General features: G+C 46.4%; 3 protein-coding genes across 4 annotated transcripts; 2 read left to right on the top strand and 1 right to left on the bottom strand.

Moving 5' to 3' along the window:
• Positions 1-88: 88 nt before the first annotated feature.
• Positions 89-11,089, top strand: tepsin (TEPSIN adaptor related protein complex 4 accessory protein). 2 transcript variants are annotated; one of them, XM_083635533.1, is made up of 13 exons: positions 89-167; positions 780-852; positions 1,542-1,633; positions 1,770-1,863; positions 2,933-3,000; positions 3,100-3,181; positions 4,509-4,580; positions 4,697-4,885; positions 5,876-6,062; positions 7,647-7,760; positions 8,285-8,363; positions 8,514-8,594; positions 8,720-11,089. In XM_083635533.1, exons 1-13 carry the CDS (start codon positions 129-131, stop codon positions 9,452-9,454), a joined length of 1,905 nt encoding a protein of 634 aa, XP_083491659.1. In that variant the 5' UTR covers positions 89-128; the 3' UTR covers positions 9,455-11,089. The 2 variants fall into 2 exon arrangements, with proteins under 2 accessions (XP_083491659.1, XP_083491658.1); XM_083635532.1 differs by having other exon boundaries at positions 8,460-8,594.
• Positions 11,090-12,021: 932 nt separating this feature from the next.
• LOC310775407 (protein VCF1-like) lies at positions 12,022-13,879 on the bottom strand. The gene is made up of 3 exons (XM_083635554.1): positions 13,294-13,879; positions 12,815-12,935; positions 12,022-12,349 (listed from the first exon to the last, which is right to left on the bottom strand). Exons 1-3 carry the CDS (start codon positions 13,308-13,310, stop codon positions 12,089-12,091), a joined length of 399 nt encoding a protein of 132 aa, XP_083491680.1. The 5' UTR covers positions 13,311-13,879; the 3' UTR covers positions 12,022-12,088.
• A 308-nt stretch (positions 13,880-14,187) lies between these two features.
• On the top strand, positions 14,188-27,439 carry amz2 (archaelysin family metallopeptidase 2). Its single transcript, XM_083635545.1, has 7 exons — positions 14,188-14,327; positions 17,355-17,631; positions 18,110-18,283; positions 19,693-19,821; positions 22,666-22,829; positions 23,010-23,186; positions 27,189-27,439. The coding sequence occupies exons 2-7, from the start codon at positions 17,355-17,357 to the stop codon at positions 27,375-27,377; spliced, it is 1,110 nt and encodes a 369-aa protein (XP_083491671.1). The 5' UTR covers positions 14,188-14,327; the 3' UTR covers positions 27,378-27,439.
• Positions 27,440-27,606: the final 167 nt, after the last annotated feature.

Genomic DNA, 27,606 nt, shown 5'->3' with positions numbered 1-27,606 from the left:
CTTACGCAAAGCCAGCAATCCAATAGAAACGAGGTTCGCTACGATTGGATAGCTGTCATCTCAGGCCCCGCCTTCCCAACGGAATCCAAAGAGGAAGATGAGTATCCCGCAGCCTGGATTGCAAAATCATGGCAACATTTATGGAAAGACTTGCCTTTCTTCAGAAAGTAAGTGTCCTTTACAGTTGTTATTACCTGTGAGTGCCATCAACACTTGAACGGAGGCATCCCAAACACGCTTTGCCATCAGTAGCTTGCTAGCCTAGGTACATTAGCCTGCTAGCTAACCGCACTGTTTTGGCTTGTCATGTTTCCCTGGCTTCTCAGCTGTTTCGTCCGTGTCCACCTGCTAAAACTAAAGCAATACACAGTCATCCCCTGTTCTCCACCTGCTAAAACCACCCAGACAAGCAGGGTTACATGCTGCCACGCCAAACCTAACCTCCGCCCATGCCTAAACCTAACCTCCCCCAGACCCTAACCCAAAACCTACCCTCTCCCACCCCCACGCCTAAACCTAAGGTCGGCATTGCGGCTTCTAAGGTGAACGACCGCCAGTCCGAATAATGGAAGTTAACGTTCGGAGTGGCAGGGCTTCGGAAAGGCAGACAGTTACCGACAACAAGCAGACAGACCCTCGCTGTCACTTTTGGACTGACGTCATCTGGACCCCATTTACACCTGTTTTTTGTATCCAGATGAGGTATCTGGATAATGTCTGATCGCATTTAGTCACATTTGGGATCTGTCACTAGTGTCCATGTTCTCATCCACCTTAAGGTGCCAACTCTGATGAAGGCCACAGCAGATGATGAAAACCCCTGTCCCGGCTACCTCTTCCAGGAGATTGGAAGTATCCTTTGGCAGTTTCTGTTGTGCCCATGCCACCTGTCCACAGCCCTGCTAGCCCATGTGTATCTGCAGAAGGCCATCCTTACGTTGTCCTCAGTCCTCACATGTGAAGTAGTTCAGCTGAGAGCTGTAAGAAATGCTTCTGAGATCTCATCTAAAATCACGTAGATGTCAAAGCTAGTAATCTTCCATTATCACATAAAGAGGCACTCTGTAGAGCTCTCCAGTGGAGGATGATGTGTTTTTTGTGTTTTTTTTGTGTGTTTTTTTACCCTAAACTTGTGGTAGCTGTTCAGTGAAAGTAATGGATTGGATCAGTACAGATTTAATAAAGTTGACTCTGAACACATATCTGCAGTGGTAAAAAGGACATCTGCAGTATCCACTCAACAATACAGTAAGTGTGACATGGTCATGCAGCAGTTAAATAAGGACATCCTCACATGTTTTCCCTCCACTCATTTAAATAATTTATTGAAACTCTCCATATGTGGATCCTTTGATTAAGTATATCTGTTATGACAAACCAGACGTACTTCTAAAAGGTGGGTGTGTTCTTCACATTTCACAGTTGTCACATGATCTTCTGGTGTTACACTCAGGGGAAGGTCACGTTGGCTTGATCATTATGTAAATATTGTGCTGCAGAGGTTCAGGTTTATCGGATCCTTAACCAAATTCGCTCTGTAGAAATCTCCCATGAGTCATCAGGTTGTGGTCAGTGTTTGTTGGAGTACCTTCTGGAGAGGCTGCAGGTGGAGTCCTGTCATGTCAAACTCAAGGTGGGAACACAATGTCTGTCATCTCAAATGTTGAAATGCTGTTTGATGTTGATGTCATGTATGAAGTTGCATAAATCCATAACTATTTTCCTTCCTTTGCTGTCTTTGGGAAACTTTACATTCCGTCCTGTTTTAGGTGCTGAAGATCTTTGTCCATCTGTGTGGCCATGGCTCTAATAATTTCCTCACAGAGCTCAGAAGGAACTCCACCTTCATCCAGCAAGCATCAGGTTAGACATCAGTCTCATCAGGTTAGACATCAGTCTCATCAGGTTAGACATCAGCCTCATCAGGTTAGACATCAGTCTCATCAGGTTAGATGTTGATTCATGGCAGGGCGCTCAACATTTTTGATAAGTGTCGCTCGACAGAAATAAAAGAATACATTTGTAATTTATACTTCGGCAAAGTGTTTCAGTCATCTCTACGGTAACAGTGACCTGGAGCCTCCCGCCGCCTCCTCCCAGCGACAGCATCTCAACCTCGGCTCCACTCCAAGGAGGAACGATTTGTTTCCTGCTGTAACGTTTTTGCCGATCTCTGAGTTCAAATCACTGTGAAAACATCTTGCCGAGTCCTAAATGCAAAAAAGAAGCATGAGCCCAGGGAAGGCTGGCCTGGGCAGTCTGCCTGCCTGTCATGCTGTCAGACACACTACACTGACAGAACTCTCTCTAGCCAATCACATTTGCGTGACAAAATATGACGATGTCACAACATTCGCCAGGTACAAATAAAAGTGTGGAGATACACTTTTTTCTGTCGCAAAAGACCTCATATCTGTCGTCCGACAAAAGTGTTGAGCGATGAAGCATAAATTGGGCTCAACTGGCAGAACTCTATGGTTAGGTTACTCGATATTAAATTATATATACATATCCTTTCCAAAAACTTAGAATATCATGGAAAAGTTAGTTTTTTCCCATAATTCCTTTCAAAAAGTGAAACTTTCATACATTATAGATTAATTATACACAAAGTGAAATATTTCTAGCCTTTATTTGTTTCATTTTTCATAATTTTGGCCTACAGCTCCAGAAAACCCCCAAAACAGTATTTCAAGAAGTTAGAATAGTGTGAAGAAAATCAGCAGTTATTTCTCAGTTATGACTGACTTCAGCCTCAGTCCACTCCCTCTGAATCTCAGCCAAGTTTTTTGAATCGTCTTCGCTTGACAATCCGCTGAAGCCGGTTATCCATGGTATTTCCATGATATTCTAATTTTTGGGAAAGGATCTGTATATACCGGCATATTGAGTATTCACTTTGCTTACTCCTGTATCTTGTCCTCTCCCCAAGTTTACAGTGGTCCTCCTGATCCTATCCATGGCACAGCATTGTATCAGAGAGTTAGGAATACAGCGCAGGTGAGACTCATCATATTTCATCATTATGTCACTACCAGTGCAATCCTAAATCATCTCTACTAGGCAAATGTAACGTATACATACATTTTCTCTTCACAGGAAGTGGCCAGGTTGCTTTTCACAGATACAATTTCCACAAAGAGTAGCCTCTCCCCTTGCAGCCCAGCCACCCCAACTATGGGTGAGTGATACAGTACACCGCTTGATAATGGCGAACACACGCTACACACATCATTTGAACCACGTTTTGATAATAATGCATCATCTGACCACTGAATATGATTTTAAGTTATCAGCTAATATTAGAGATAGCATAAGAGTGCATGGAGAGCTTGGGAGAAAGACAAATGTCTGTCAGTGGTCAAAACACACCCTGCGCCCGCCTACGCCGCATTCAAGCCCCAGGATTGGCCTGGAGCGAGCCAATACGCCCCGGTCACATTTTTGACAGCTCAGGCTCATACTGTGCATAGAGATTTCATTAACCAACTGAATTAATATTGATAGCTGACATTGAAATAAATGATGATCACGTACCTTCCTTAATGTCACATGCAAATGCTAACGTGGCTTCATTGGATCAGTATCGCTCAACTGTAGTGTAGCCCACCTGAAGCCGCGTTCCTTTGTTCAATAATGCAAACCATGTGAGTAACTTCCTAAATCATGCAACCAATATTACAACACTAACATTAACGCGTGTTATAAATAGATTGTAGTAGAAACTTCCTTGTTTCTCTGTCGCCTTGATCGTATTTGTGCAGTGATCCCCACACCCCTGTCATCAAACATGAGTGGAATGGGCATTTGCACTGGCATCTGATGGACAAACTCAGAGATGACACTCTTCTTGGGGTTAATGCATTGTCTTCTGTCTTTTGTTTGAGTCTTGCAATCAAGTCAGATTTTCTGAAGAGATGAGAAAGATCAACTTTAGAGACCATAGTATTCACTATTCATAGTAACATTATTCCATTGCAGACATCTGCATCTGCATAGGCCAACTTGAGGAGATAATGCCTGCTATAAGAATCTAACATGAAATGGAGAAAGGGAAAAATACATGGTCAGAACACAGGACAGTAACTTCAATTTTAATGTTAAAACCTGAATAACGCTCATTAGTTCTTCCCATTGTTCCTCATGGGGCTTGAGTCTTGCACTCAATTCAAATTGTCCGAGGATAAACATCATGTTTGAGACAATTAACGTGGAACAGGCCAGCGTAGTGAAAATAACAGCTAACTTAACGTTATATGACATGACACGTCCACCACCACCATGCCTCAAATAGCCTATCAGATTGAGGCAAGATGAAAATACCTGGTGCACTGCACTACTCGGAACAGTCTGCATGGGTGCATGCCTGGCCAATCCTGGTGCTTGAATGATGCATAGGGTGTGTTCTGCTCCCAAGGCCAGTGGGATCCATAATAACACGTCAGTCTTTTCTCAACTGAAAGCCATGATGAGTGTCATCAATTTGGTCTGTCTATCTGTCTGTTCAGGTATGGGCTCAGCCTCCTCCCACAGGTCAGGGATGCAGGGCTTTGGATACAGTCCAGGGAAGCAGGGGACAGGTGAGTGACCAGGGCAGAAGCCTCAAAATCATGTCTGTATGCCAAAGAAACGGCTTTTGATCATACAAATCACCAACTGTGTACATTTCTCTTCTCCTACTTGTGCACCCCCGCAGGCAGTGACACCTTACTGGACAAGATCCAGAAGGCTGCAGAGGTAGTGGCCAGTGCTGTCCTTCCCCCCACTGAGCAGCAGGGCATCCGTCTCCATGACAACCACTACAGGGCCGTGGTGGCTCCCTCCATGCCCATTGAGGTGGCAGTGCCTGCATGTGCCTATAATGTGCCCCCTCGCAGACCCAAAGGTCAGATATGTTGTTGTTGTTGTTGTTGTTGTTGTTGTTGGGACGTCCTGGTGGAATTTATAATTCCCCACACTTGACTCCACATACTCGCAAACACCAGACTAGTGGGACGACCCTACCACTCTCCTGGGTGGGCACCTGGGCCCGGTGTACTCTAGAGTCTATTGAATTTAAAAGACTTCAGACATTCAGTGTCTCTCACTAGAGATGTCTGTATTTTGTTTCTTTTCTACAAAGATTGATTGCTCCACAAGTAGAAGGAAATGACTGTGACAGTGACAGCACAATCTTGTCCTTTTTTCATGAACGTTCAAGCTTTATTGAGCAAGAATTAGCAGTTGCTGTTTACAGTACCGTTTACAGTAAAACATTTAGATCATTCCAAAAATCTGTTTCATACTTTTGTGTAGGACAGTCTGACGATGCAGATGCTGATGAAGTCAATTGAACAAAAAAAGTGGGAGGAGTAGGGTTTAATTAGTTTTTCTTTTTTCTTTTTCTTTTTTTACTTCATAATTTGCACTAGGTTGAACTTGACAAAAGTATCTGCTCACTTGGGCCTACATTTTAGTGAAAGGCGTAGCACGTACGACTGATTTGTTATACATTTTCCATGTTTGAAACTTTAGACGGTTGCTGTAGTGCCACCATCGGGACTTTTGCACCCCAATTCGCGTTGGCGAAGTTTGGCATGGGACTGCACCTATGTACAAAGTTTGGTTTATTTTCATGCATGGGAAGTTACATTTCCTGGCAGAATAATAAATTAGGCAAATACAAGTAGTGTCCTGCAGCAGAACTGCCCGGCCCCTAAATATTTAAAAACAAAATACATTTTAAATTAGCACAGATCTGCATCCAAGCTAGTTACTGTTGATGTGCTGTTGAATCCATAAGGCTCTGATCAAGCCTTATGTGATCAAGTCTGTGATCAAATATCATTCATTTTGTTACATGACTGTCTCTCATGACCATGTGCTTTCATCACAGCAGTGACACAGCGCTGCCCAGGGCAGGTAGGCGGGGGCTGGGAGGAGATTGACAGCGGCAACAGCTCCTCTCATAACTCCTCTCAGGACATCGCAGCCAATAGCAGGGCCTCTGTGGGCAGCAAGTCGGTTGGCACCGGGAGCCAATCGGGTGCCAGTAGAGAGAGCAGTGGCGACCTATCAGAACGGTGAGCAGTAAATCTGACCACTAGGCAAGATGTTTTTTTTTAATGTAAAAACACATCCAACTTCAGCAGTGTATTTTGTCATTTTTAAGATATTTCATGCATTTCTGAGGCATGCCCTGACAATGTTAATTAGCCACACTGTTCGCCAAATCTTTTTTGACAAATAACTTAATTTTCTGCACAAGTTCAAAAAGTGATACGTAATGACAATTCGATTCTGACTGAGGACGAGCTGGCATGTTAACTAGCTGTTAGCTACGTTAGTTAAGCGCTCTGCCTGCTGGCTGTAACCATGTTCGCTGGGCTCAAAACGCCACTGAGTGACCAAAACATCCACTTGTTAACCATTTCAAGTCACACTCTTTCCAACAGGGGCATCAGCTTTGAAATCCGTTGGCCGGTTGTTGAGATCTCAGCAAAAATGTGGCTTGCAGCTAAGAGCGTTATGGAGGGAATACTGTTTCCGGCATAACTTGCGCTGTTTTTCCGGGCGTTCATGAATCTCATTGGTGTATAACACAGAATCACATGACGTGTTCATGTATCTCATTGGTGTATAACACAGAATCACATGACGTGTTCATGTATCTCCTTGGTGTATAACACAGAATCACATGACGTGTTCATGTATCTCATTGGTGTATAACACAGAATCACATGATGTGTTCATGTATCTCCTTGGTGTATAACACAGAATCACATGACGTGCGACTATACAGCAGGCGCTCATAGAGCATTCAGAACATTTGAAATAGAGCACCAACTGTTAGGTAGAAAAACTGACTGGAGGGGGGCTTTAAAATCACAAAGTCAGGCCACATTGGAGAAGAGTGTCCCATTAACACCCCCCCCCCCCCTTCTTCCCTTAATTGAGACCCTGTAGTGTAGACTCTCCCAACTTAACTGAATCAGCTGTCTGGACTGTGGTATGGACACAAACATTAGATCTTTTCGGTATAAAGCATCACAGACCGGCCGGCTTGGGAAACACGAGTATGCTTTGTGCAATTGACTGCCTTCACACCACACCATGTCTGGGTTGTGAGAATCAAATAGTTGATTATAATAGTTCAATAGTTCATGCAATTTGGCGCTGCCAATGTGCAAAGTTATCTAGTGTAGATTTAAGTCATTTTTTCCAGCCTTTAGTTTTTACTTTTGCTTTCTGTTCTGTTTTGTGTCTGTCATCATGCCCAGGGCCGCCGCACCCTATACGCAGAGTATGCAGACTGCGTAGGGCATCATGTGACTGAGGGCACCAATTTTTTTTTTTTTTTTTTTTTGGTGCCCTCAGTCAGGCCACTCACTGAACAGCAGGCCAGGCACCGCCTACTGGTTTACTAGTGGTTTTATTACTTTATTCAGGGTTAAAGTGGGTGCATCTCATTGTAAAATTGGACTCGGCCCAAATTGGGCTTCAAACGGCCCAAATTGGGCTTCAAACGGCCCAAATCTGGCTTCAAAAGGGCCCAAATGGGGGCGGGGGGGCACCACAAAACAATTACGCTTAGGGCACCCAAATGGCCAGCAGCGGCCCTGATCATGCCACATAGTTATTTCTCTCAAACTCCCTCCTGTCTCCAGGGTGGAGGCGATGCAGCTGGGGGACTGTGGCCAGGAGATGGCGCTCATCAGCAGACTGGCCGAAGGCTCCAGAATCTTCTTGTCCAGAGAAGAGAGTCAGCACTTCATCAAGGAGTCAGTTCATCTCAAATCAGATTAAAAATACAGTAGCTGTGCCTTATCACGGACGGCACGGTAGATCAGTGGTTAGCACTGTTGCCTCACAGCAAGGTCCTGGGTTCGAACCCCGGTCCGTCCCAGGTCCTTTCTGTGTGGAGTTTGCATGTTCTCCCCGTGTTCGTGTGGGTTTCCTCCGGGTGCTCCGGTTTCCTCCCACCACCTAAAGACATGTATGTTAGGGTTAATACGGTTAATACTCGCCCCTGACCAAGGCAATGGCAAAAAGAACTGGAGTTGGTCCCCGGGCGCTGCACTGTCTGCGGCTGCCCACTGCTCCTAGTTCTAGGAAGGTTCCTAGTAGAGGATGAGTCAAATGCAGAGGATGAATTTCCTCATGGGGATAAATAAAGGATAGCTTAACTTAACTTATACTCCATTTATCTATACTTTATCTTTTCTCTTTCCCTTCCAGAATCGTGTGTAATCACAGGAATGTGTTTTCACAACTTGGCATGATTTCTTTCTCTCTTGGCTGTCAGGTGCTCCATTCTCAACTGTGAGGTGGTGGTGGACTTGCTGTGTAGCAGACTTCAGGAGCCTTCAAACACTGTTCAAATGGTAACACTTGTTATACTTTTATTTACATATTTCCTTACATTATTAGTGATGGTGCCTGAAAATGGTCATATGCACTGTTTTCCTTCCGTCCTGCAGAGGGCACTGTGTGCTGTCGCCTGCCTAATGACCTCTGACCTCTTGTCTCTGGAGCAAATCTTTGGAGTGACCCAACGCAGGCTGAACCAGTTGAGCGAGGGGCCTCCTGGACCTGTGGCCAACAAAGCCACCAAGGTACGAGAGATGCAGAGAGGGGAAGGGAAACTAAGTTAGACAGAACTGTCAAGGGTGTTGACTGATAAATATATGACAGAACTAGACCAATGAGGTTTTGTTTTGTACTTATCTCTTCCTACCAGATCTTGCGTCAGTTTGAAGCTCTGATGGGTGGAACTCTCCATACAGCCAGGCAGGATACGGCAACCAGCAGCCATCTAGCTACAGCTGCACAGACCTCCACATCTACATATCCAGTCCCTTTACTGCCAACGCACTCTAGTGCTGATATCGCCAGCTTCAACCATGCTCAGGCAAAGGACGTCCAATCTGACCTCCCATCTGGAGGTGTCACCCAACCTCCAAGTCACCCAGCATCCCCTTCTAGTCCGGACTTGGTCCAGAGGGGTTCAACAGGGACGCTGACGAATGACGACGACAAGGAGAACGTTTCACCGAGCCACGAGGAGCAGTCCGAGCAAAGCCAGGCAGATTCTGTCAGGACTAGTGAGGCTGAGGTCCAATTTGCGGTTGAAGATCCAGAGCTTCTTGGAGATAAGGGCTTTCCTCCCCTCTCTGAGCCCCAGGATGAGCAGCCATGCCTGGGCAGACTGTCCCTGTTCAGCGGTATGGAGCTGGTGACCAGGGGGAGGTCTTTGTGTCAGGGGCCGCTTGTTGAAAGAGAAGATTTGCAGACAGAGGTGGACATGACGGAAGAAAGCTTAAGAGACGCAAGGGACATTCAAGAAAACTCAGACAGTCCAGTGAACTCATCTCTCCTTTGCGTTAGTAAAACCAGTGATGTCATTCCTCCAGTGTGTGATGTCACATCCAATAGCAGCCAACCAGTGTCAGCCTTCTCCTTTCTCAACTTTTGACCGTTGTTACAACCGAGAATGTTGTGGTTAATCCAATGATGTCATCAATGCACGTTTCTTTTCAGAGTCTGTGGTCTGGTTGAGTTTGTAAACCAACCTCTGTATTTGCAGATCTGTAAGGTTAAAGCAATATATGGAGAAGGTATTTTCAGGTTACGTTTGTATTCGATATTGCTCTTATTTTGTACGGTGCCTCCTTGGAAGCTGCACTTGCAGCATTAAGGTTGTTTGAGTTAGGAGACGAACATCCTGGACGCGCGACTCACCTTGTTGGGCGGATGGATGGGTGGGTGCAGTCCACAGTTAGGACATCAGCACCTCTCCTGTCAAGAGAGAGTAGACTGTGGCTTACCTGCTTAGGAGTCTATTCAAAGGTATTCACAAGTCTTACAGTCTTGAATTACAGGTTATTACCCGGTTAGAAGTCTCACTATTCAAAAGTATTCACAAGTCTTACAGTCTTGAATTACAGTTGCTTTATCTCAGGATCACTTTGAAGTAACTGAAATGACTCGTTTGCCTCTGAAGCACACCCCCAAAATCTCTGAGGGGAAATCCCCTGATTTGTAGTTTGCACTAGAATTGCTTTTCTTATGGATTCAGAAAACCTACAGTATAGAATTATGTCTTCCGTTATTTTTTGGTACGAAGCTACTAATTATATCAAGAGTGTAAATGTTGAGTGTTGATTCACAAATATTTATTATAGATTTTCCCTGTTGACTCAGACTTACCAGTGAGACTGGTTGTAGAGTGCATGTCTTGCCTAAAAAAAACTCAGTGAAATATTGTATAACGAACCAGTGTGTGTCCATAACCATGTTGACAACACTGCTGCATCTGAGCAACATGCAAAATATTATTATATATATATATATATTGCAATCAAAATCAAGCATTTTCATTGTATAATCTTAGAAAATGTCAAAAGTTTAAGTTCCACATTTGTACCTTCAAATGGCTTCCTTTCTAAAACTTGGGGTGCAGCGAAAACAACCGACTACACACCAACTCAAAATCAAACATTTTTACTGTATCAATTCAATTTAGAGAATTTCAAAGTTAACGTCTCACATGTGTATGTTGAAATGGCTGAAACTTGGGGTGCTGTGAAGCATGATCAGTCCGATCATGCTTATGCTTACTGACTGGCGAAGTCACCCCCAAAAAGCCCATTCTGAGGCAGGAAAAACCCGGTTCTGCAGAACAAAACTTCGCAAACGGATCACCAAATAAAAAGGGGCGTACCTTCACTACATCGCCATTATTTCTGTTGCATTTGCACTGTGGAATGCGGCATCCAAATTATGTCCCTAAACGGTAATGCAACCTGTGAGTATTGCAACCTGTGAGTATACTAATCACACCTCTGTTTCAACTTGGCTCAAGCCATGCTGTTGCACATGTACAGAACGAGAAGGCTACATAATAAAACAGGCTGTATTTTTGTTACAGTACCAACTACTACTCGATACTAATGGATCTTGATATTTGCCAGTTCTAAATATTGCAGACATCACTGAAATCAGAGTGAATGCTTTACATTTTGAAAGCTCAACTTATTTTATTGATAATGTCAAAGATTTGGAAAATGACAAAAATATAAAGCACTGCTATCAATTTCACAATTCTTGATTTATTTGATTTTTAACACAGTGTATTGGTCATACTGCACAGGCCATAGATGAGTATGGGAGGCAGGCTTTGAACACGCACGTACAATGTGTCAAAATGTTAGGTCAACATTGGCTTACAAAATAAACCAGCCTGTTGTTGAGGCCATGTTTTGGTTTTGTCAGAAGCTCTTTGCTGACTATGCTGCTACAGCCACAGACTCCAGTGCTCACAGGTCTCTAGAATTAGCCGGGGTCTAATTTGAGGTTGGATTTAGGTGGCGAGGCTCATGAAGAATCTTGGTTCCGTTACCCTGAACCCACTGGCCTTACCACACCCAAACATTCAGGACTTCTTTAAAGATTGAAAGTAACTAGCAAAGAAATGTCAGGTCTGTTCCCACTTTATCGCTTTGGTTAGACATAACAGGTAAGGCCTGACGTGCTTTAAATGGATTGTTCCAACAATGCTCCTTGAGAGTGAATAGGTTGACCTCAGTCAGCCTCCTTTGTGGAGGGCTTCGTCACAAAGATGCATAAACACACACACAAACTCCCAACTTCTGCATTATGAGAAGATGACGGACTTGCCTGGTCTAGAGTCAACAGAACAGGGAATGGCTGAATAAAGTGCTTCGCTTTATTTAGTTCTGCAAGCACTTTGGATCATACACACACACTTGTAATTAGCACCGATGAAAATGTCCACGCATCAACACACGCATGTAAAGAGAATGGTACCCCTTTATAAAGTGCTTGGGGTGCGCACACACACACGCACATACACATCAATACTGCACAGAGAACCACAGTGGTTGGGCCATGGAAAGGCGGATGTGCTTATGGTCTTGACACGTGGTGAAGTGGGGATGAGCCTTCATGCCCAAAATCTGTAAACCTCCCCACACATGATTCCCCCCCCCCCCCCATCCCCCATCCCCCCCAAGGAGGGGCTGCTGTGCCAGTGGTGTCGGGACTGATGGGCCAAGGACAACCAGGTGAGGAGGGCCAGAGGGCACCGTCACGTCGAGCCTGGCCGCCCTCTGGTCTGCAGACTGCTGAAGTGCGCCTCCCGCAGGACTGTGTTGATGTGGTCGTAGGAGACACTGCTCCCGTCGCCATGGAAACCCTGCAGTGAGGAGCTGGCAGAAGAGTCATCAGGCTGGGGGCTGAGGGAGTGCTGGGAAGTGCAGTTGTTCCGGCTGTGTGTGCATAGACTAGTGCTGGCTAACGCCGCCCTCTCCGGACTACTGATCCCACCGCTGCTGTCGCTGCTGGACGACTGCAAAGATGAAAGGCAGAGGCATAAAGATAGGCTCTGAATCTTCTGTAGAAGCTCTAAATACAACATGCATAGCTTTTCTGACATCACTGATTTAAAACTACAAAGCAAACACACCAGTATGTAATAAGCGTAAGGCTAGGTTGCTTGGCCTAGCCGTAAAATGTTGATGGGCTTTAGATTATCCAAACTAATTTCTACCCATCCTGCCATGTTGGTTTGCCCTCGAGGGCTTTGCGGGCTCGCAGATGCAGCTTGGGCACTGCACGCCATCGCCCCCTCAATCAAATTGTGGGCCGCGGAACCGCGCCTTATGATAGTAGTGAGATTTGAAGATGCTGGATATATGATCTGCTTTAGAGATTGGCGGGAATCTTGTCCTTTTTCACAGACAAGATCAACCAGATGAAATTTGGATAAACCTATTGTAGGTGCATGATTCACTGAAGGCAAAATCAGCCTCACCTCTGAATCCCAAACATCGCGTCCCGGATCAGACACCAGCAGGTTGGGACCCCCTCCTGACCTCTTGGCCTGGGGGTTCAGCTGCTGGCCCTCCTCACTGTCCCCGCTGCGACGCCGCTTCCTGTGCAAATAGCAGGAGATAAGACAGGGGAGGGAGACTGTGTGAGTGCAGAGGAAAAGGCGATGATAGTGAACATGGAAATTGGAGAGACAGAGCATGGGGGAGACATTGTGGGGAGGGAGAGCCATAGGGAGGAGAATGGGAGCTGTGGCAGGGAGAACACGAAGAGGAGCCAAAAATAGAACACCCTAAACGTTACAGCAGTTACATGATCAGACACGTGCAGCTCTTATTATGACAACTCATTGATTAGGCCAAACCAATACCATCAACTCCCTGGAGTCTGATCGCCAATCATTAACGGACTCACAATACATTGATGAACACATTTCAGAAGGGATTTTCGCATGAAGGTTACCTGTTGTCGGTCAGCATTTTTGGACCCGTCTAGATGGATAACGTTAAGAGAAAGGGTGACACTCCACGTTGAGATATGCCACTGTAGCTTTGGCCCAAACCCAAGCAAATGTGAATTCCGTTAACGTTACAGTTCCACGACCATATCGCAGAAAGTCAGCATGACAAGCTCACACTCATGTTATCAGGAAGCCCGGGGTGTGTGAGCGAACTCCAGTCCCGGTTGAAGCACAGGCGTGTCACCGTTAGAAAGCTAAAACCCCCGCTGTGTTAACGTTACTCCAGACCCGTCAAGCCGCCGCCTGTGTCTCTGTGGGAGGAGAAGCGGATACTGGACGTCAGAAAGCTAGCTCGCTCTCGGTTACGCAATGAAATCTCGAGGAACTTCAGCCATGACAGCAAAGGCAACAAGCTAACTTGCTAGCTACGCTAGCTGCTAACCGCCCTACTCTCGTTGAGCTGAGGTTCTTCCGCTTTCCTTTCCCTACACTCGCAGTCTGAAACGAGAAATAATCAAATCCTCAGTAGGATCACTGATATCGTTACTGTGTCGACGAATGGAAAATTAGTTGAAACCGTTCTGCTAAACGTCAACGCCTGGCTGAACAGCACTGTCTGCAGCCGGGTTCTGTTTACATGACTCGCGTGACGTAACAGGTTCCCCGTGTGCGATTTTTTTTGCATGTCCCGCCCTACTCTGCCTCTCATTGGTCTACCCAGATATTTGACCCTAACCCCAACCAATCGTCCTAACCCTCATGCCTAAACCCAACCAATCATAACCAATCATCACTCTTCATGCCTAAACTCAACCTCCTCGTGCTCGTGCCTAAACCCAACCCAATCAGAGGCAGAGTAGGGCGGGACATGACTTCGCCGTCTTCCTGGTAAAATGTGTCAATAATGTAAAGCCGACGCTCAAGCGGTAGACACTCCAACTTAACTAATGTTAAAACGGCCTGATAGTCGCACCCGGGGACATGCACAGTGGAAACTTCATCAGCCTGTTGACCTCCATGAACTAGCCAGGTCCAGGTAAAACTGCGCCTTTTGTATAGATTTTATTCGAGAATACTTTAGTTGTTGTCCCACTATTTTTGCTTAGTGCTGTATTCCACACTTTTCTTTATACTTTCATTCATACATTTCTGTCTAACATATAGTGTCAGAATATCTCATCTAATCCCTCTCAGATATATTTAAATATAAGATGATTATATTTCAGAGTTTAATGATCAAATGTCAACCACCACAGTTCATTTAAATTGTAAGCATCCATAGTTTTCCAGTTGCCACATGTCGCTATTCCCAAGCTGTATCAGTGATGAATGAGCTTGTCTGTGACCATGTCAGTGTTTTGTCTTGTCTGTCCAACAGAGGATGTTGTCTTTGACCATGTCAGTGTTTTGTCTTGTCTGTCCAACAGATGACGTTGTCTGTGACCATGTCAGTGTTTTGTCTTGTCTGTCCAACAGATCAATCAATCAATCATCAATCATTTTTAATACATGTCCCAGAAGGGCACTTTGGTTTACATCAGGCAGTAGTGGTTATTACAACATCATTACTAGTTTGAAAGTAGTAATAAAGGCACACTTCAGAATTATAGTAACATTATTACTAGTTTGAAAAGTAATAAAGGCAAGCGGGGGGTTTGGGTGGGGGGAGAGGATTGTGAGATGGGGTGGGATGTGCACTTCAATATTATACAATACATATACATTTGTTGCAATATTGTAACGGATCGGGTATTCGTTACAAGGAACCGGAGACTTGAAGTTGGTACAGGCTTTTATTCTTGGCTTCACAACAGATCCTAGCCGCTAGCTTCGCTGCTAGCTCTTCATGCAATCACCCGGCCAGCTCGCTCACATAGCCTGACTGGCTTCCGCCCCGGCCGCTGGTCACATATCCACCCTTCCCCCTAGGAACACACCCACACATATCAGTTCCTAGTTAACACACGGAAACCCCACAATACGTGTAACACCGATTCGCTACATTTCCCCCACCCAACTTTAATTGTCGCTCCCACGCGACACCCACAACCCACACACATATCCCCCTGTACCAAAACACACCCAACACAACATTTTTCCCATCACCACATCAAATTCTAATTCCCCAACAACAGTCTTTTCTTTTCAGCACCCCCGTCATAATGTCCAGTTTTTCATTAGGTACTCCGTAATGTCTAGTTTTCCATTAGGTACTCCATAATGTCTAGTTTTTCATTATTTCCTTTCTTTTTCACACATTTCAATTCAAACACAAGCCCCCACATTTTCCTTAACTTTTCTTTAAACCCCATTTCCATCCCCTCTTTTTCCCAGCTTCTGTCCCACCTGAAGCACTCTTTTCGGTCCCCCCTTTTGTTTGTCCCAGTAGCCAAATGCACGAACACGGCGGAGTGTCTCTTCCGCGAGCACCGGACCGACATCCGCGTCCTCCGCCTGCCCGCGTCTCCACTCGCGCCCGTCGACTCTCCAGATGACCCTGGCGTTGTCCTCCCAGCCTCGCACTCGCTCGTTTTTCCGTCCCCCTCCTCCAGGGGGCGGCTTGTTAAGGACAGCAGAGCGAACACCACCGGCGTCGATCTTCCCCTCGGCTCTCCGCAGTGCAACGTTAGGGGGTGTATAGCGGTTAGGCTGGGCCGGTTCCCCCGGCGGTAACCCCCCTCGCTCACTCGGAGACACGAGCGTCGCTCTCCCGACTGTAACAACGCTGCAGATGATGTCCCTCTCTTCCCTCTGGCTGTTCCCCTGCAGCACCGTTCTCCTATCCGTCACAACGTTCTCTTCTCCCCGGCTGCTCACACTCTCCCCAGCCCGTGTCTCACCTCCGGCCTCCACACTCTCAGTGCAGTCCCTGGCCAAGTGCTCCGGCGACTGGCAAGTCCAACAAAGCCTCACCTGTCCGCCGCCTGCACGTCTCTCCTCTCTCGCTGTCTTCCAGTCCCCGACAGCTTCTCGACACTCTCTGGCTAGATGTCCGATCGCGCCACATGCCCAGCAGGCTCCCTGCTGTCCATGTCGTTGTCCCGCATACCCGGTCCGTCTCCCGGGACCGCCTCGGCACCACCTCGCCACGTGGCCCGGCTCTCCGCAGGTCCAACACAGTCTCTTCCGTGGCTCCTCCGGCCGCTCTCCCCGCTGCATTACCTCCGCGCTCATCAAATCCACCCGCTGCATGACTTCCCGCAGCGCCCGCATCACCTCTACTGCCCAGGCAGGAGTCTCTTCCACCAGCCGTCCAACCTCTCTCAACACACGGGCCTCCATGCCCGCCAGCATCGAGCTGATCCCCGCCGTCAGCTCCCCTTTCCTCTCGTTCACCGATGGCCATTCTCCGCGCACCATCGCACGTGGTCTTAGCAGCTAGCAGTTAGCAGTTAGCACCCCTGGTAGCTAACTTACTAGCGCTAGGTCTTGAGCCCAAAAGCCGCACCGCACACAGTCTCTTTTGCCGTTCCTCCTCTCACCCTCTCCCTTCTCGGCCGTCGCAGAGGGTTATCGATCCCACTTCTGACACCAATGTAACGGATCGGGTATTCGTTACAAGGAACCGGAGACTTGAAGTTGGTACAGGCTTTTATTCTTGGCTTCACAACAGATCCTAGCCGCTAGCTTCGCTGCTAGCTCTTCATGCAACCACCCGGCCAGCTCGCTCACATAGCCTGACTGGCTTCCGCCCCGGCCGCTGGTCACATATCCACCCTTCCCCCTAGGAACACACCCACACATATCAGTTCCTAGTTAACACACGGAAACCCCACAATACGTGTAACACCGATTCGCTACAATATGTACAAATTCCAAAAGACCATCTACTCCCTTCTGCCGAGTCGCCGCGTGCGCAGCGCCCCGTTGCAAACTAGCTCGTCAACAAACGCAAGTGGCTATGCTGTCAGATGATAATGTCTGGGACCATGTCAGTGTTTTGTCTTGTCTGTCCAACAGATGACGTTGTCTTTTGACCATGTCACTCAGTGTTTTGTCTTGTCCGTCCAACAGATGATTTTGTCTGTGACCACGTCAGTGTTTTGTCTTGTCTGTCCAACAGATGCACTCTGCGGAGACTCTGCACACAGCTCTGATCTCCAGCCGGCGTGACTTGGCTGATCTCTACAGAAAGTACACCAAAAATGAAAAACATCTTCTGGAGCAAGTGCTCCAGCCAGGAGGGCCTGGTTCCCTGTTCCAGCCCATCATGGTGCATGCTGGCATGGACTGGATGCTCTCTCACCCTGAGGAGCCACAGGACTTCCAGAGCTTCTACAGTTACCCACACCGCAAGACCCCCACCCCAAGCCACTATACCATCTACATTCAGAGCATAGGTGAGCTTGTCTGTGTCCAGTAGCGTTTTACAGATGAAAAGGCATGCATGTTATATATATATATATATATATATATATATATATATATATATATATATATATATATATATATATATATATGAAGAGTTCATTTGCAAAAACAGGTACGGTATCTCCATTTTGATTTTTTCTCATTTTATTTTATACATTGATGTATTTATACTGTAATTTATTTATTTTGGGGAAAATTTTATTATCAATCATAACTAATCTGATAATTTTCACATTAATCACCTCAATAATGTGCACTCCAGGGAGTATCAAAAAGATGTTGTTTGTTCATTTTAAGAATGGCGTTTACCTTGTTTTTGCAAATGAACTCTTCATATATATATATATATATATATATATATATATATATATATATATATATATATATATATATATGTTATAACATGCATGTTATCCAGCGTTTTTTTGACTGTCTATTTTCTGTTAGGTTACTTGGGGGCAGCGGGCGCGCAGACGGACCAGTTTGTGGACTGGCTCAGAGAATACTGCATGGCTTTCTTCTATGGCCTTTCCGTCAAGTTGCTGCCACCGGTTACTGTGGCTGAAACCAGATGTTCATTCAGAGTCAACAGCAACTCACACAACCTCCAGATCTGCACTGGTAGGCCAATGAAGATCCTCCACTCCTAGTCTCAACGCCAGACCCATCAGAGTTCTTACGCTGATACACTACGTTACCGCATGCTGCAGAGCTCTCTCTGAGTCTGACTGGAACACTCCTCTCAGCCAGCTGGTTAGGGGAGGGAACCGTTCACTTGGCCAGTGATTAGCCAGTGGTGGATTATTCAGCCTTCACCAATCAGTAACGACTTTGCGATCAGACGACAAAGTTTTTTTTACAAATACTTTTTCATGATAATAGGCCTACTATTATTTTACAATAGTAGACAAAAATAAGAAGACCAATGTCTTAAGTCTTTAAATAATAGTGAAATCATTTTTCTAATTCTGGCTTTCTGGCTGCCCGGGCTGCAGCACTTTCACCATGGTCCCTAATCCATACCACCCCACCCACTGCGCGGCCGCGCCCCCTTCTACCTGCTCGGAGCTTTTTCCCAGAGTGGGGGAAGGGAGCTGGAAGGTGGGTGCTGAGGGTGCTGCAGCACCCCCTGGTGGCAAGAAATGGATTTTCGAAATTGTTGGATTTGGCTGTCTTGTGTTTATACCACCAACAAGATGCATTAAAAAACAGTTTGTGCTTACCAGCTCTAATCTTATTTCATACGCTCTCTCTTCAAAAGTGTTTGATTTTCATCATAATCTGGTTTTCCATAATAATAATAATAATAATAAGTTCAGTGTTTATGCCTGTGTTTCTGTCTGTTGTAGTGTAAAACGACTAAAGGGAGAGCAGGTGCTTACATGAAAGTGAGTGAGAAAAGGAGAAGATACTGAATAATGACATCACAACAGTATAATCCTAATGTTAATTTAAAATTAAATATTCTTCTAAATATGGATGAAAGTCCAAAAAATGTAAAATTTTCTTCGGTGCTGCCCGCAGCACCCCCTACCTAAAAGTACTTCCAGTGCCACTGGGGAAGGGCGATTCTGAGCCTGCACTGCAGTGCTGGATTAGCTGCGATATAATTTTTATTATATTTTCTTTGGGGGAGGGGGGAGGGGGGGGGGCACCAGCAAAAATCTTGCCTAGGGCACCAACTTGGTCAGGCACGCCACTGGGCGCAGCCCATTTTTCGAATCGCTTTTTCATTGGTGCTACAACCTGTCACTCATTCAATTTCAACCCCCCGCCTTGAAAAACCAGCAGTGGCTGTGAAGTGGCACAGACTCATTTATGTAGTATGCAGAGCGCAGCGATTCAGTGTAATATTTGAGTCTGGGGAGAGACTACTCCACTCCTGACTAGCCTAGATTCTATCTTTATGTTTATGGTCTGTTTTCCATGTACAATTTGTACAAATGTGGGTGTTTTAGAGGAAAAGCAGTTGTTTCCAGCGGAATGTCCATGCTACTGGTTTGGCACGATTGCTTTCTCTCAAAATTCAGGTGACCTGCTGCGATTCCTGGAAAAAAGGAAGCCTGAAGATGCCTTTTGTATTCTTGGAATAACAATGATCGACCTCTACCCTGAAGACTCCTGGAACTTTGTCTTTGGACAGGCTTCACTCACTATGGGTGAGCTTAGTTATACTACAAACTAAGTAGTAGTTAAGAAAATATAACTTGTTCTGAGACTTGGGAGCAAGGATGTTACCAAACTAAAATTGTTAATGTCTCTCAACACATTCTAAATCTGAAAATGTCCTAATATATGGATATTCAAACAGCAGAGCATGACATTTTGAACAGAGCACCAATAAAATGAGTAAATCATGATATCCTAATATAGTCAGGATAATTTGCACTCAAGCCTCAAACATGCTGATGAAGTAATGTCTGAGATGCCACTAGATGGTGCTAAACTCAAAGACATTCCAACCCAGTAAATAGTGTTTTTACTGCCTGTATGTATTGTAACGTATCGGTGATACGCCAAAGAACGGAGAGTTGTAGTTGGTACAGGTTCTTTATTCACAGGCTTCTTTAGCTCCTAGCAGCTAGCTTCACAGAGCTAGCTCTACACACAACACCCGGTCTCGCTCACTCCATAGCTTGACTGCCTGCGGCACCCCGGCCGCTGGTCCTATATACCCCGTTTCCCCTAGGAACACACCCGCACACATTAGTTCCTAGCTACAATCCAGACACTTATGTTGCACATCCCATTACAGGTAATACTTGGATTACCTGAACACGTTACATACTCCTCACCCAACATTAGCTCAATGCCCACATTGACACCCACAACCCACACATATCCCCCTGTACCAAAACACACCACCCCACAACATTTTGTATTCCCCCAATTTGTCTCTTCTTATTTCACCACTTCTTAATTTTCGTTCCACCACCACCATTTGCATTTCTTTTCATTTCTTCCCTCTTTTCCCATTCCTTTACATTCAACCCACATTTCAATTCACGTTCCCATTCCAATAGCCCTTCTCTTTAACACCACTTATTTTGCATTCACTCCCACCATTACCTTATTTCGTTCTCCCTCTTTTCTTATTCACATTATCCCACTTCACTTCAACCACTATTTCCATCCCCCCTTTTAAAGCTTCTGTCCCATCTGAAGCACATTACAGTCAACACATGCACTGCAGTATCTCCGCACGTCCTCCTTTTGTTTGCCCCAGTAGAAATGTCTACGGAGGAGGCTGAGTGTCTCTTCGGGCCCACGATCACCGTATGGGCCATCGTGCACCCCCTTCAGTGCCAATTCTCGCAGGCAACCGGGTACCACCCACTGGGTCCCGCTTTTCCCGTGCCCCTTTCTCTCTAAAACCCCATCTCCACCCAGATGCAGGTCCGAAAACATGTTCCACAGTCCCCTCGTGGCCCCGGAACATGTGTGAATCTCCTCCACAGGGGGCCGGCGTCCGGCCGCTACCCACGCATACACCGGACCGATATCCGCATCCTCCATCTGTCTGCGTCTCCACTCACCCCCGTTGACATGCGTGATGTGCCTCTCCTCGTCTGTCGGCTCCACCGCTTGCACTCGCTTGTCCTCCCGTCCCGCTCCCCCAGGGTGCGGCGTGTTGAGGACAGCAGGGCGAACACCATCGGCGTCGATCTCCACCTCGACTTTCTGCAGCGCAGCCGTGGGGGCTGTGCAGCGGCTTGGCTGGGCCGGCTCCTCCAGCGTTGACCCCTCTCGCTCCCCCGGGGACCCGAGCGCCGCTCCCCCGACTGTAACAGCTCTGCAGATGATGTCGCTCACCTCCCTCTGGCTGTTCAAAACGATTCCCATTATCCTGATGGTCTCGTCGCTGATGGCGATCTCCCCCACCACTGGCTGGCATGCAGAGCAGCTAGCCTGGGCCGGCTCAACAGTCACTCTCCTGCCCAGAACAATCGGCTCTGTACTGCTCCGCTGCTCCGCCGCTTGTTGCTCAGGCTGCTCCACTGCTTGTTGCTCGGGCTGCTCCCCCGGCTGTGTGTCTCTTCCAGCATTCACACTCTTAGTGCAGTCTCTAGCTAAATGTTCAGGCGACTGGCAAGCCCAACAAAGCCTCACCTGTCTCTCCTCTCTCGCTGTCCTCCAATCCCCGACAGCTTCTTGACATTCTCTGGCTAAATGTCCCATCGCGCCGCATGCCCAGCAGGCTCCCTGCTGTCCATGTCGTTGTCCCGCATACCCGGTCCGTCTCCCGGGCTCGCCTCGGCACCACCTCGCCACGTGGCCCGGTTCTCCACAGCTCCAACACAGTCTATTTTGTGGCTCCTCCGTCCGCTTCTCTCCGTGCTGCGCGACCTCTCGTAGCAGCTCCATAAGCCCCTCTGCCCAGGCTGGTATCGTCTCCAACAGCCGTCTGACTTCTTTCAACACACGGGCTTCCATGCCCGCCAGCATCGAGCTGATCTTTGTCGTCAGCCCCTCTTCTCTCCCGTTCGCCGACAGGCTTTCTTCTAGACGCACCATCACACGTGGCGCTCGTAGCAGCTAGCTCACCCAGCTAGCTCGCTACCGCTAGGTCGCTCGAGCCTTTGATCTTCAAACTTTTCTCCGCTGTTCCTCCTCACTCTCTCCCCTCTCGACCGAATCAGGCGTTACCGCTTCACTTCTGACACCAATGTAACGTATCGGTGATACGCCAAAGAACGGAGAGTTGTAGTTGGTACAGGTTCTTTATTCACAGGCTTCTTTAGCTCCTAGCAGCTAGCTTCACAGAGCTAGCTCTACACACAACACCCGGTCTCGCTCACTCCATAGCTTGACTGCCTGCGGCACCCCGGCCGCTGGTCCTATATACCCCGTTTCCCCTAGGAACACACCCGCACACATTAGTTCCTAGCTACAATCCAGACACTTATGTTGCACATCCCATTACAGGTAATACTTGGATTACCTGAACACGTTACAGTATATAGTGTTCTTCTCATCTTGCCTTCCATCTTTGCATGATGCAGGAATGGGTGTTTTCAGCTTCGCCAGGTATGACGACCACTTCTACAGCAGGAGCTACGCTGGCAGGCTGAAGAAAAGGCTTCAGCCCAAACATGGGGACTATTCTGTGTTTGAGGGTTATTACACTCCCCCCATCACCGGCACTTTGCTGCTTCGCTCCTGCAAGGTGGTTTACAAGCATGTTCTTGCGTTTCATATTATTAACACGACGTTATCTAAGATGCATTAACTGTTAGGTCTACATTTCATTCAGTGCAATTTGGAACTTTCATTTTGGCGCTTTTGAATGGCCTTGCACAAAATTCCCTCCAGACATTAATTGGTAGTATAATATATTTGTTTCCAGGTAATTACCCATGAGATCGGACATATGTTTGGGATACAGCACTGCCAGTGGATGAGCTGTGTCATGCAGGGCTCCAACCACCTGGAGGAGTCGGACCGCCGGCCGCTGTTCCTCTGTCCTATCTGCCTCCGCAAGCTGCAGTACTCAATCGGCTTCAGAATAGCTGACAGATATAAGGTAAATATTGGGGAAAAAATAGGACATTTCACCAGCAAAATATGAGGTATATGACCAATGAGTATGTGATTATGTGAGCTGTTTGAAAGGCAGTAAGGTTCTTGCACACAGAGTCCGAATTGTTCGCTGCGTTTTTTTAATCCGTCATCCGAAAAAAACACGTCACGCACAGATACCTTGCACACTGAGTCCGATGCGTTAATTATCCAATATTCGTTGCGAAGATTCGCAACGAAAAGAAAACTACCGCGATCCTATTGATCCACAACTGGCAGTGTGTCTGTGTGTGTCTGTGTGGCTCTCTCTCCCCCCCCCCCCCCCTCCCTTTCCCCATACACACACACACACACACACACACACACACACACACCGCGTTCCAAGCTGGTCTGCAATCACCCGGCACATTCTGTCTTTTAATTCCGAATCTCTGTATTCCTGCTTTGTCATAAAATGCTTTGTGCTGGGAGACGAACTGAATTAACTTCTCAGACGCCATTTTTCATTGTGAATAGCAACACTACAGGTTCTTGCACACAGAGTCCGAATTGTTCGCTGCGTTTTTTTAATCCGTCATCCGAAAAAAACACGTCACGCACAGATACCTTGCCCACTGAGTCCGATGCGTTAATTATCCAATATTCGTTGCGAAGATTCGCAACGAAAAGAAAACTACCGCGATCCTATTGATCCACAACTGGCAGTGTGTCTGTGTGGCTCTCTGTCTCTCTCCTCCCCCCCCGCTTCCCCATACACACACACACACACACACACACACCGCGTCCCGCATTCCAAGCTGGTCTGCAATCACCCGGCACATTCTGTCTTTTAATTCTGAATCTCTGTATTCCTGCTTTGCCATAAAATGCTTTGTGCTGGGAGACGAACTGAATTAACTTCTCAGATGCCATTTTTCATTGTGAATAGCAACACTACGGCAGCTCTGGGTGGTCAAACACCTGTCAAAACGATTTCATGGATGCGGAAAAACGCAGAAAATCGAACCTCGTCCGAAAACTTAAATGACGGACGTAATTGTCGGACTCGGTGTGTCAATGATGATTGACACAAATGAGGTCGTATTTTTATTTTTTTCGTGCGTCAATTTCGGACGAAAAAACGGACTCTATGTGCAAGGACCTGGCAGCTCTGAGTGGTCAAACACCTGTCAAAACGATTTCATGGATGCGGAAAAACGCAGAAAATCGAACCTCGTCCGAAAACTTAAATGACGGACGTAATTGTCGGACTCGGTGTGTCAATGATGATTGACACAAATGAGGTCGTATTTTTATTTTCTTCGTGCGTCAATTTCGGACGAAAAAACGGACTCTATGTGCAAGGACCTTAAAGGTTCTTGCACACAGAGTCCGAATTGTTTGCTGCGTTTTTTTAATCCGTCATCCGAAAAAAACACGTCACGCACAGATACCTTGCACACTGAGTCCGATGCGTTAATTATCCAATATTCGTTGCGAAGATTCGCAACGAAAAGAAAACTACCGCAATCCTATTGATCCACAACTGGCAGTGTGTCTGTGTGGCTCTCTCTCCCCCCCCCCCTCCTTCCCCATACACACACACACACACACACACACACACACACACACACACACACACACACACACACACACACACACCGCGTTCCAAGCTGGTCTGCAATCACCCGGCACATTCTGTCTTTTAATTCCGAATCTCTGTATTCCTGCTTTGTCATAAAATGCTTTGTGCTGGGAGACGAACTGAATTAACTTCTCAGACGCCATTTTTCATTGTGAATAGCAACACTACGGCAGCTCTGAGTGGTCAAACACCTGTCAAAACGATTTCATGGATGCGGAAAAACGCAGAAAATCGAACCTCGTCCGAAAACTTAAATGACGGTAATTGTCGGACTCGGTGTGTCAATGATGATTGACACAAATGAGGTCGTATTTTTATTTTTTTCGTGCGTCAATTTCGGACGAAAAAACTGACTCTATGTGCAAGGACCTTTAAAGTCCTTGCACATAGAGTCCGTTTTTTCGTCCGTCATTTAAGTTTTCGGACGAGGTTCGATTTTCTGCGTTTTTCCGCATCCATGAAATCGTTTTGACAGGTGTTTGACCACTCAGAGCTGCCGTAGTGTTGCTATTCACAATGAAAAATGGCGTCTGAGAAGTTAATTCAGTTCGTCTCCCAGCACAAAGCATTTTATGACAAAGCAGGAATACAGAGATTCGGAATTAAAAGACAGAATGTGCCGGGTGATTGCAGACCAGCTTGGCATGCGGGACGCGGTGTGTGTGTGTGTGTGTGTGTGTGTGTATGGGGAAGGGGGGGGGGGGGGGGGGAGGAGAGAGACAGAGAGCCACACTACACACTGCCAGTTGTGGATCAATAGGATCGCGGTAGTTTTCTTTTCGTTGCGAATCTTCGCAACGAATATTGGATAATTAACGCATCGGACTCAGTGTGCAAGGTATCTGTGCGTGACGTGTTTTTTTCGGATGACGGATTAAAAAAACGCAGCGAACAATTCGGACTCTGTGTGCAAGAACCTTAAGCATATCACCTATTTGCTGACCTTAAAGGCTCATTTCCACCACATATAACAGCACAGTACAGCTCCACTCTATCTGGTATTACTCGGCTCTACTTGATATAGACTCTGTTTCCATAGCAAGTTTACTTGCCTCCGCCCACACCTGGTCGTCAATGGGACCGCATATCTGCCCTCCGCCCAAGTAGGCCATAAGTATAACGTTAAAATGAAATCAATACACGGAACTTTTAAACTGATTATGAAATACTGGTGCCTCTAAATGACCTACAGTGTACATGGGCAAATGTGACAATCGGCTAGGAGAATGGATATCACTTTGTTGTTACTCAAACTCACATGCATGCACTGTGCGGGGACGGGAGAGGCGCTACGAGGAGAACCCCAGCGGCAGCTCAACAGGCAAGACCCGCGGCTTCGCCTGCGGCCTAGCGGAGGCAACTACAAAGGGCTTCCCGAGGAGCGCATGTTAAAGCTGAGCAAGGAGATCGATTTTATTTCACCAGCGCCGAAGGCAGCAACACAAAAGACTGATGGAAATAACATAATATAAGAGAAGGTAAGCCCCCACTAAACTGGTATGCAGCGCTGCATTGACAGTCAGTAGGATAGACAGTAAACACGATTCTGCCTGACCAATCAGTCGTCTACAATGTTTTCACGTCACCGTATGAACCCGGGTTCGCAGAATAGAACCCCGACGAGGCAGGGACCAAAAGTAGCACGACTCAGCCTCAAATCTAACCGGGCTGGGCCGGTTTTTACCGGTGGGATGAGACCATTTATCGAGTCGAGCGGAGCGGGACCGCGCTACTAGCTGCGGTGGAATTGGGCCATTAGACTAAGGTCTTGTGATGCAGAACAGAAGAGCCAGCCTATTTGTTTTGACTCTGTATTGAAGCATTTGATTAAAAAACAAAAAAGTGCAATGTAATGTTCCACCTTTACAAATGTAATGTTATATCTTATTGTTTATTTATTTATTCATCACATTATTCACACTATTCACATTGCTCTTTCTGATTATTAAAAATAGTGTAAACAGTAAAACATAGAATTCAGAAAAATAATAATAATAATAATAATAACAATAAAACTGATTTCATAGGGCCCTAGATGAAATTAGTAGGCAGATGTGCTTGGTTGAGGTGGCTTTTGGGGTTTTGCGGTAAAAGTGGCTCTCCTATTGACTTTGTCCTGCCAGTGCAGCTCTCATGGAAAAAACAGTGAGGATCACTGGCGTAGTCAAACTTTAAAGTGAAGAATGTAGTCCAATAAAAGGCAAAGCATCTTCTACACCTACAGATGATATATTCTATCAACAGGAGCTGCTCTTGAGTATAAAGAATAAAGAACAGTTCTTGTTTTGTTTTTGTAGTACATTTTGATCAAGGCTTCCCAGAAAATCAGATCCATTCAGATGCATTGTTTTGTTTGTTTGGTTGAATGGTTGTGTTGATCAGGCCTTACTGCACTGGATGGAGGGGGATCAGACCGAAACGTCCCCCACTGCCTCCGAGTCTGTGCTCCACCTCCTCAAACCCACTCAGGCGTTTGACTCATCCAGACTGTGGCTGCTCAGGTGCTTGGACATACTGGAGAATGGTCAACTCTCGCAACTTCCCTTAACTCTGGATATGAACAGGGCATAATGCAGGAAAATAGGATGTTGCAATGCACTTAACTCTGAGTTTGTCTCATGTACAATGCAAATGATTTCTGTGCTTATCTGCTGCAGTTTGACTGCACATCAACATTTTGAGGTTGGATTGAGGTATTGCAGCAGTGATACTCAACTTGCGGCCCGCGATAGGGTGCAGAGTGGCGCCTGACCATTTTCTAATTCACAATTGAAAACTAATGTTAAATCAAGTTTGACAA

This window comes from Poromitra crassiceps (genome assembly GCF_964638095.1).
Source record: "Poromitra crassiceps genome assembly, chromosome: 4".
NCBI classification, from domain to species: domain Eukaryota; kingdom Metazoa; phylum Chordata; class Actinopteri; order Beryciformes; family Melamphaidae; genus Poromitra; species Poromitra crassiceps.
This window is presented reverse-complemented; position numbering and strand designations above follow the sequence as displayed.

What these genes read in the sequence shown, in the direction of transcription:
- amz2 (XM_083635545.1), top strand. Translation starts at nt 17,355, where the DNA reads ATGCACTCTGCGGAGACTCTGCACACAGCTCTGATCTCCAGCCGGCGT. An exon ending in CATCTACATTCAGAGCATAG is followed by an intron (nt 17,632 to 18,109) that starts GTGAGCTTGTCT and finishes ATTTTCTGTTAG; the next exon opens with GTTACTTGGGGGCAGCGGGC. An exon ending in CAACCTCCAGATCTGCACTG is followed by an intron (nt 18,284 to 19,692) that starts GTAGGCCAATGA and finishes CTCAAAATTCAG; the next exon opens with GTGACCTGCTGCGATTCCTG.
- LOC310775407 (XM_083635554.1), bottom strand. An exon ending in GCGATGTTTGGGATTCAGAG is followed by an intron (nt 12,350 to 12,814) that starts GTGAGGCTGATT and finishes TCATCTTTGCAG; the next exon opens with TCGTCCAGCAGCGACAGCAG.
- tepsin (XM_083635532.1), top strand. Translation starts at nt 129, where the DNA reads ATGGCAACATTTATGGAAAGACTTGCCTTTCTTCAGAAA. An exon ending in AGTGGCGACCTATCAGAACG is followed by an intron (nt 6,063 to 7,646) that starts GTGAGCAGTAAA and finishes TCCTGTCTCCAG; the next exon opens with GGTGGAGGCGATGCAGCTGG. An exon ending in TGGCCAACAAAGCCACCAAG is followed by an intron (nt 8,595 to 8,719) that starts GTACGAGAGATG and finishes TCTTCCTACCAG; the next exon opens with ATCTTGCGTCAGTTTGAAGC.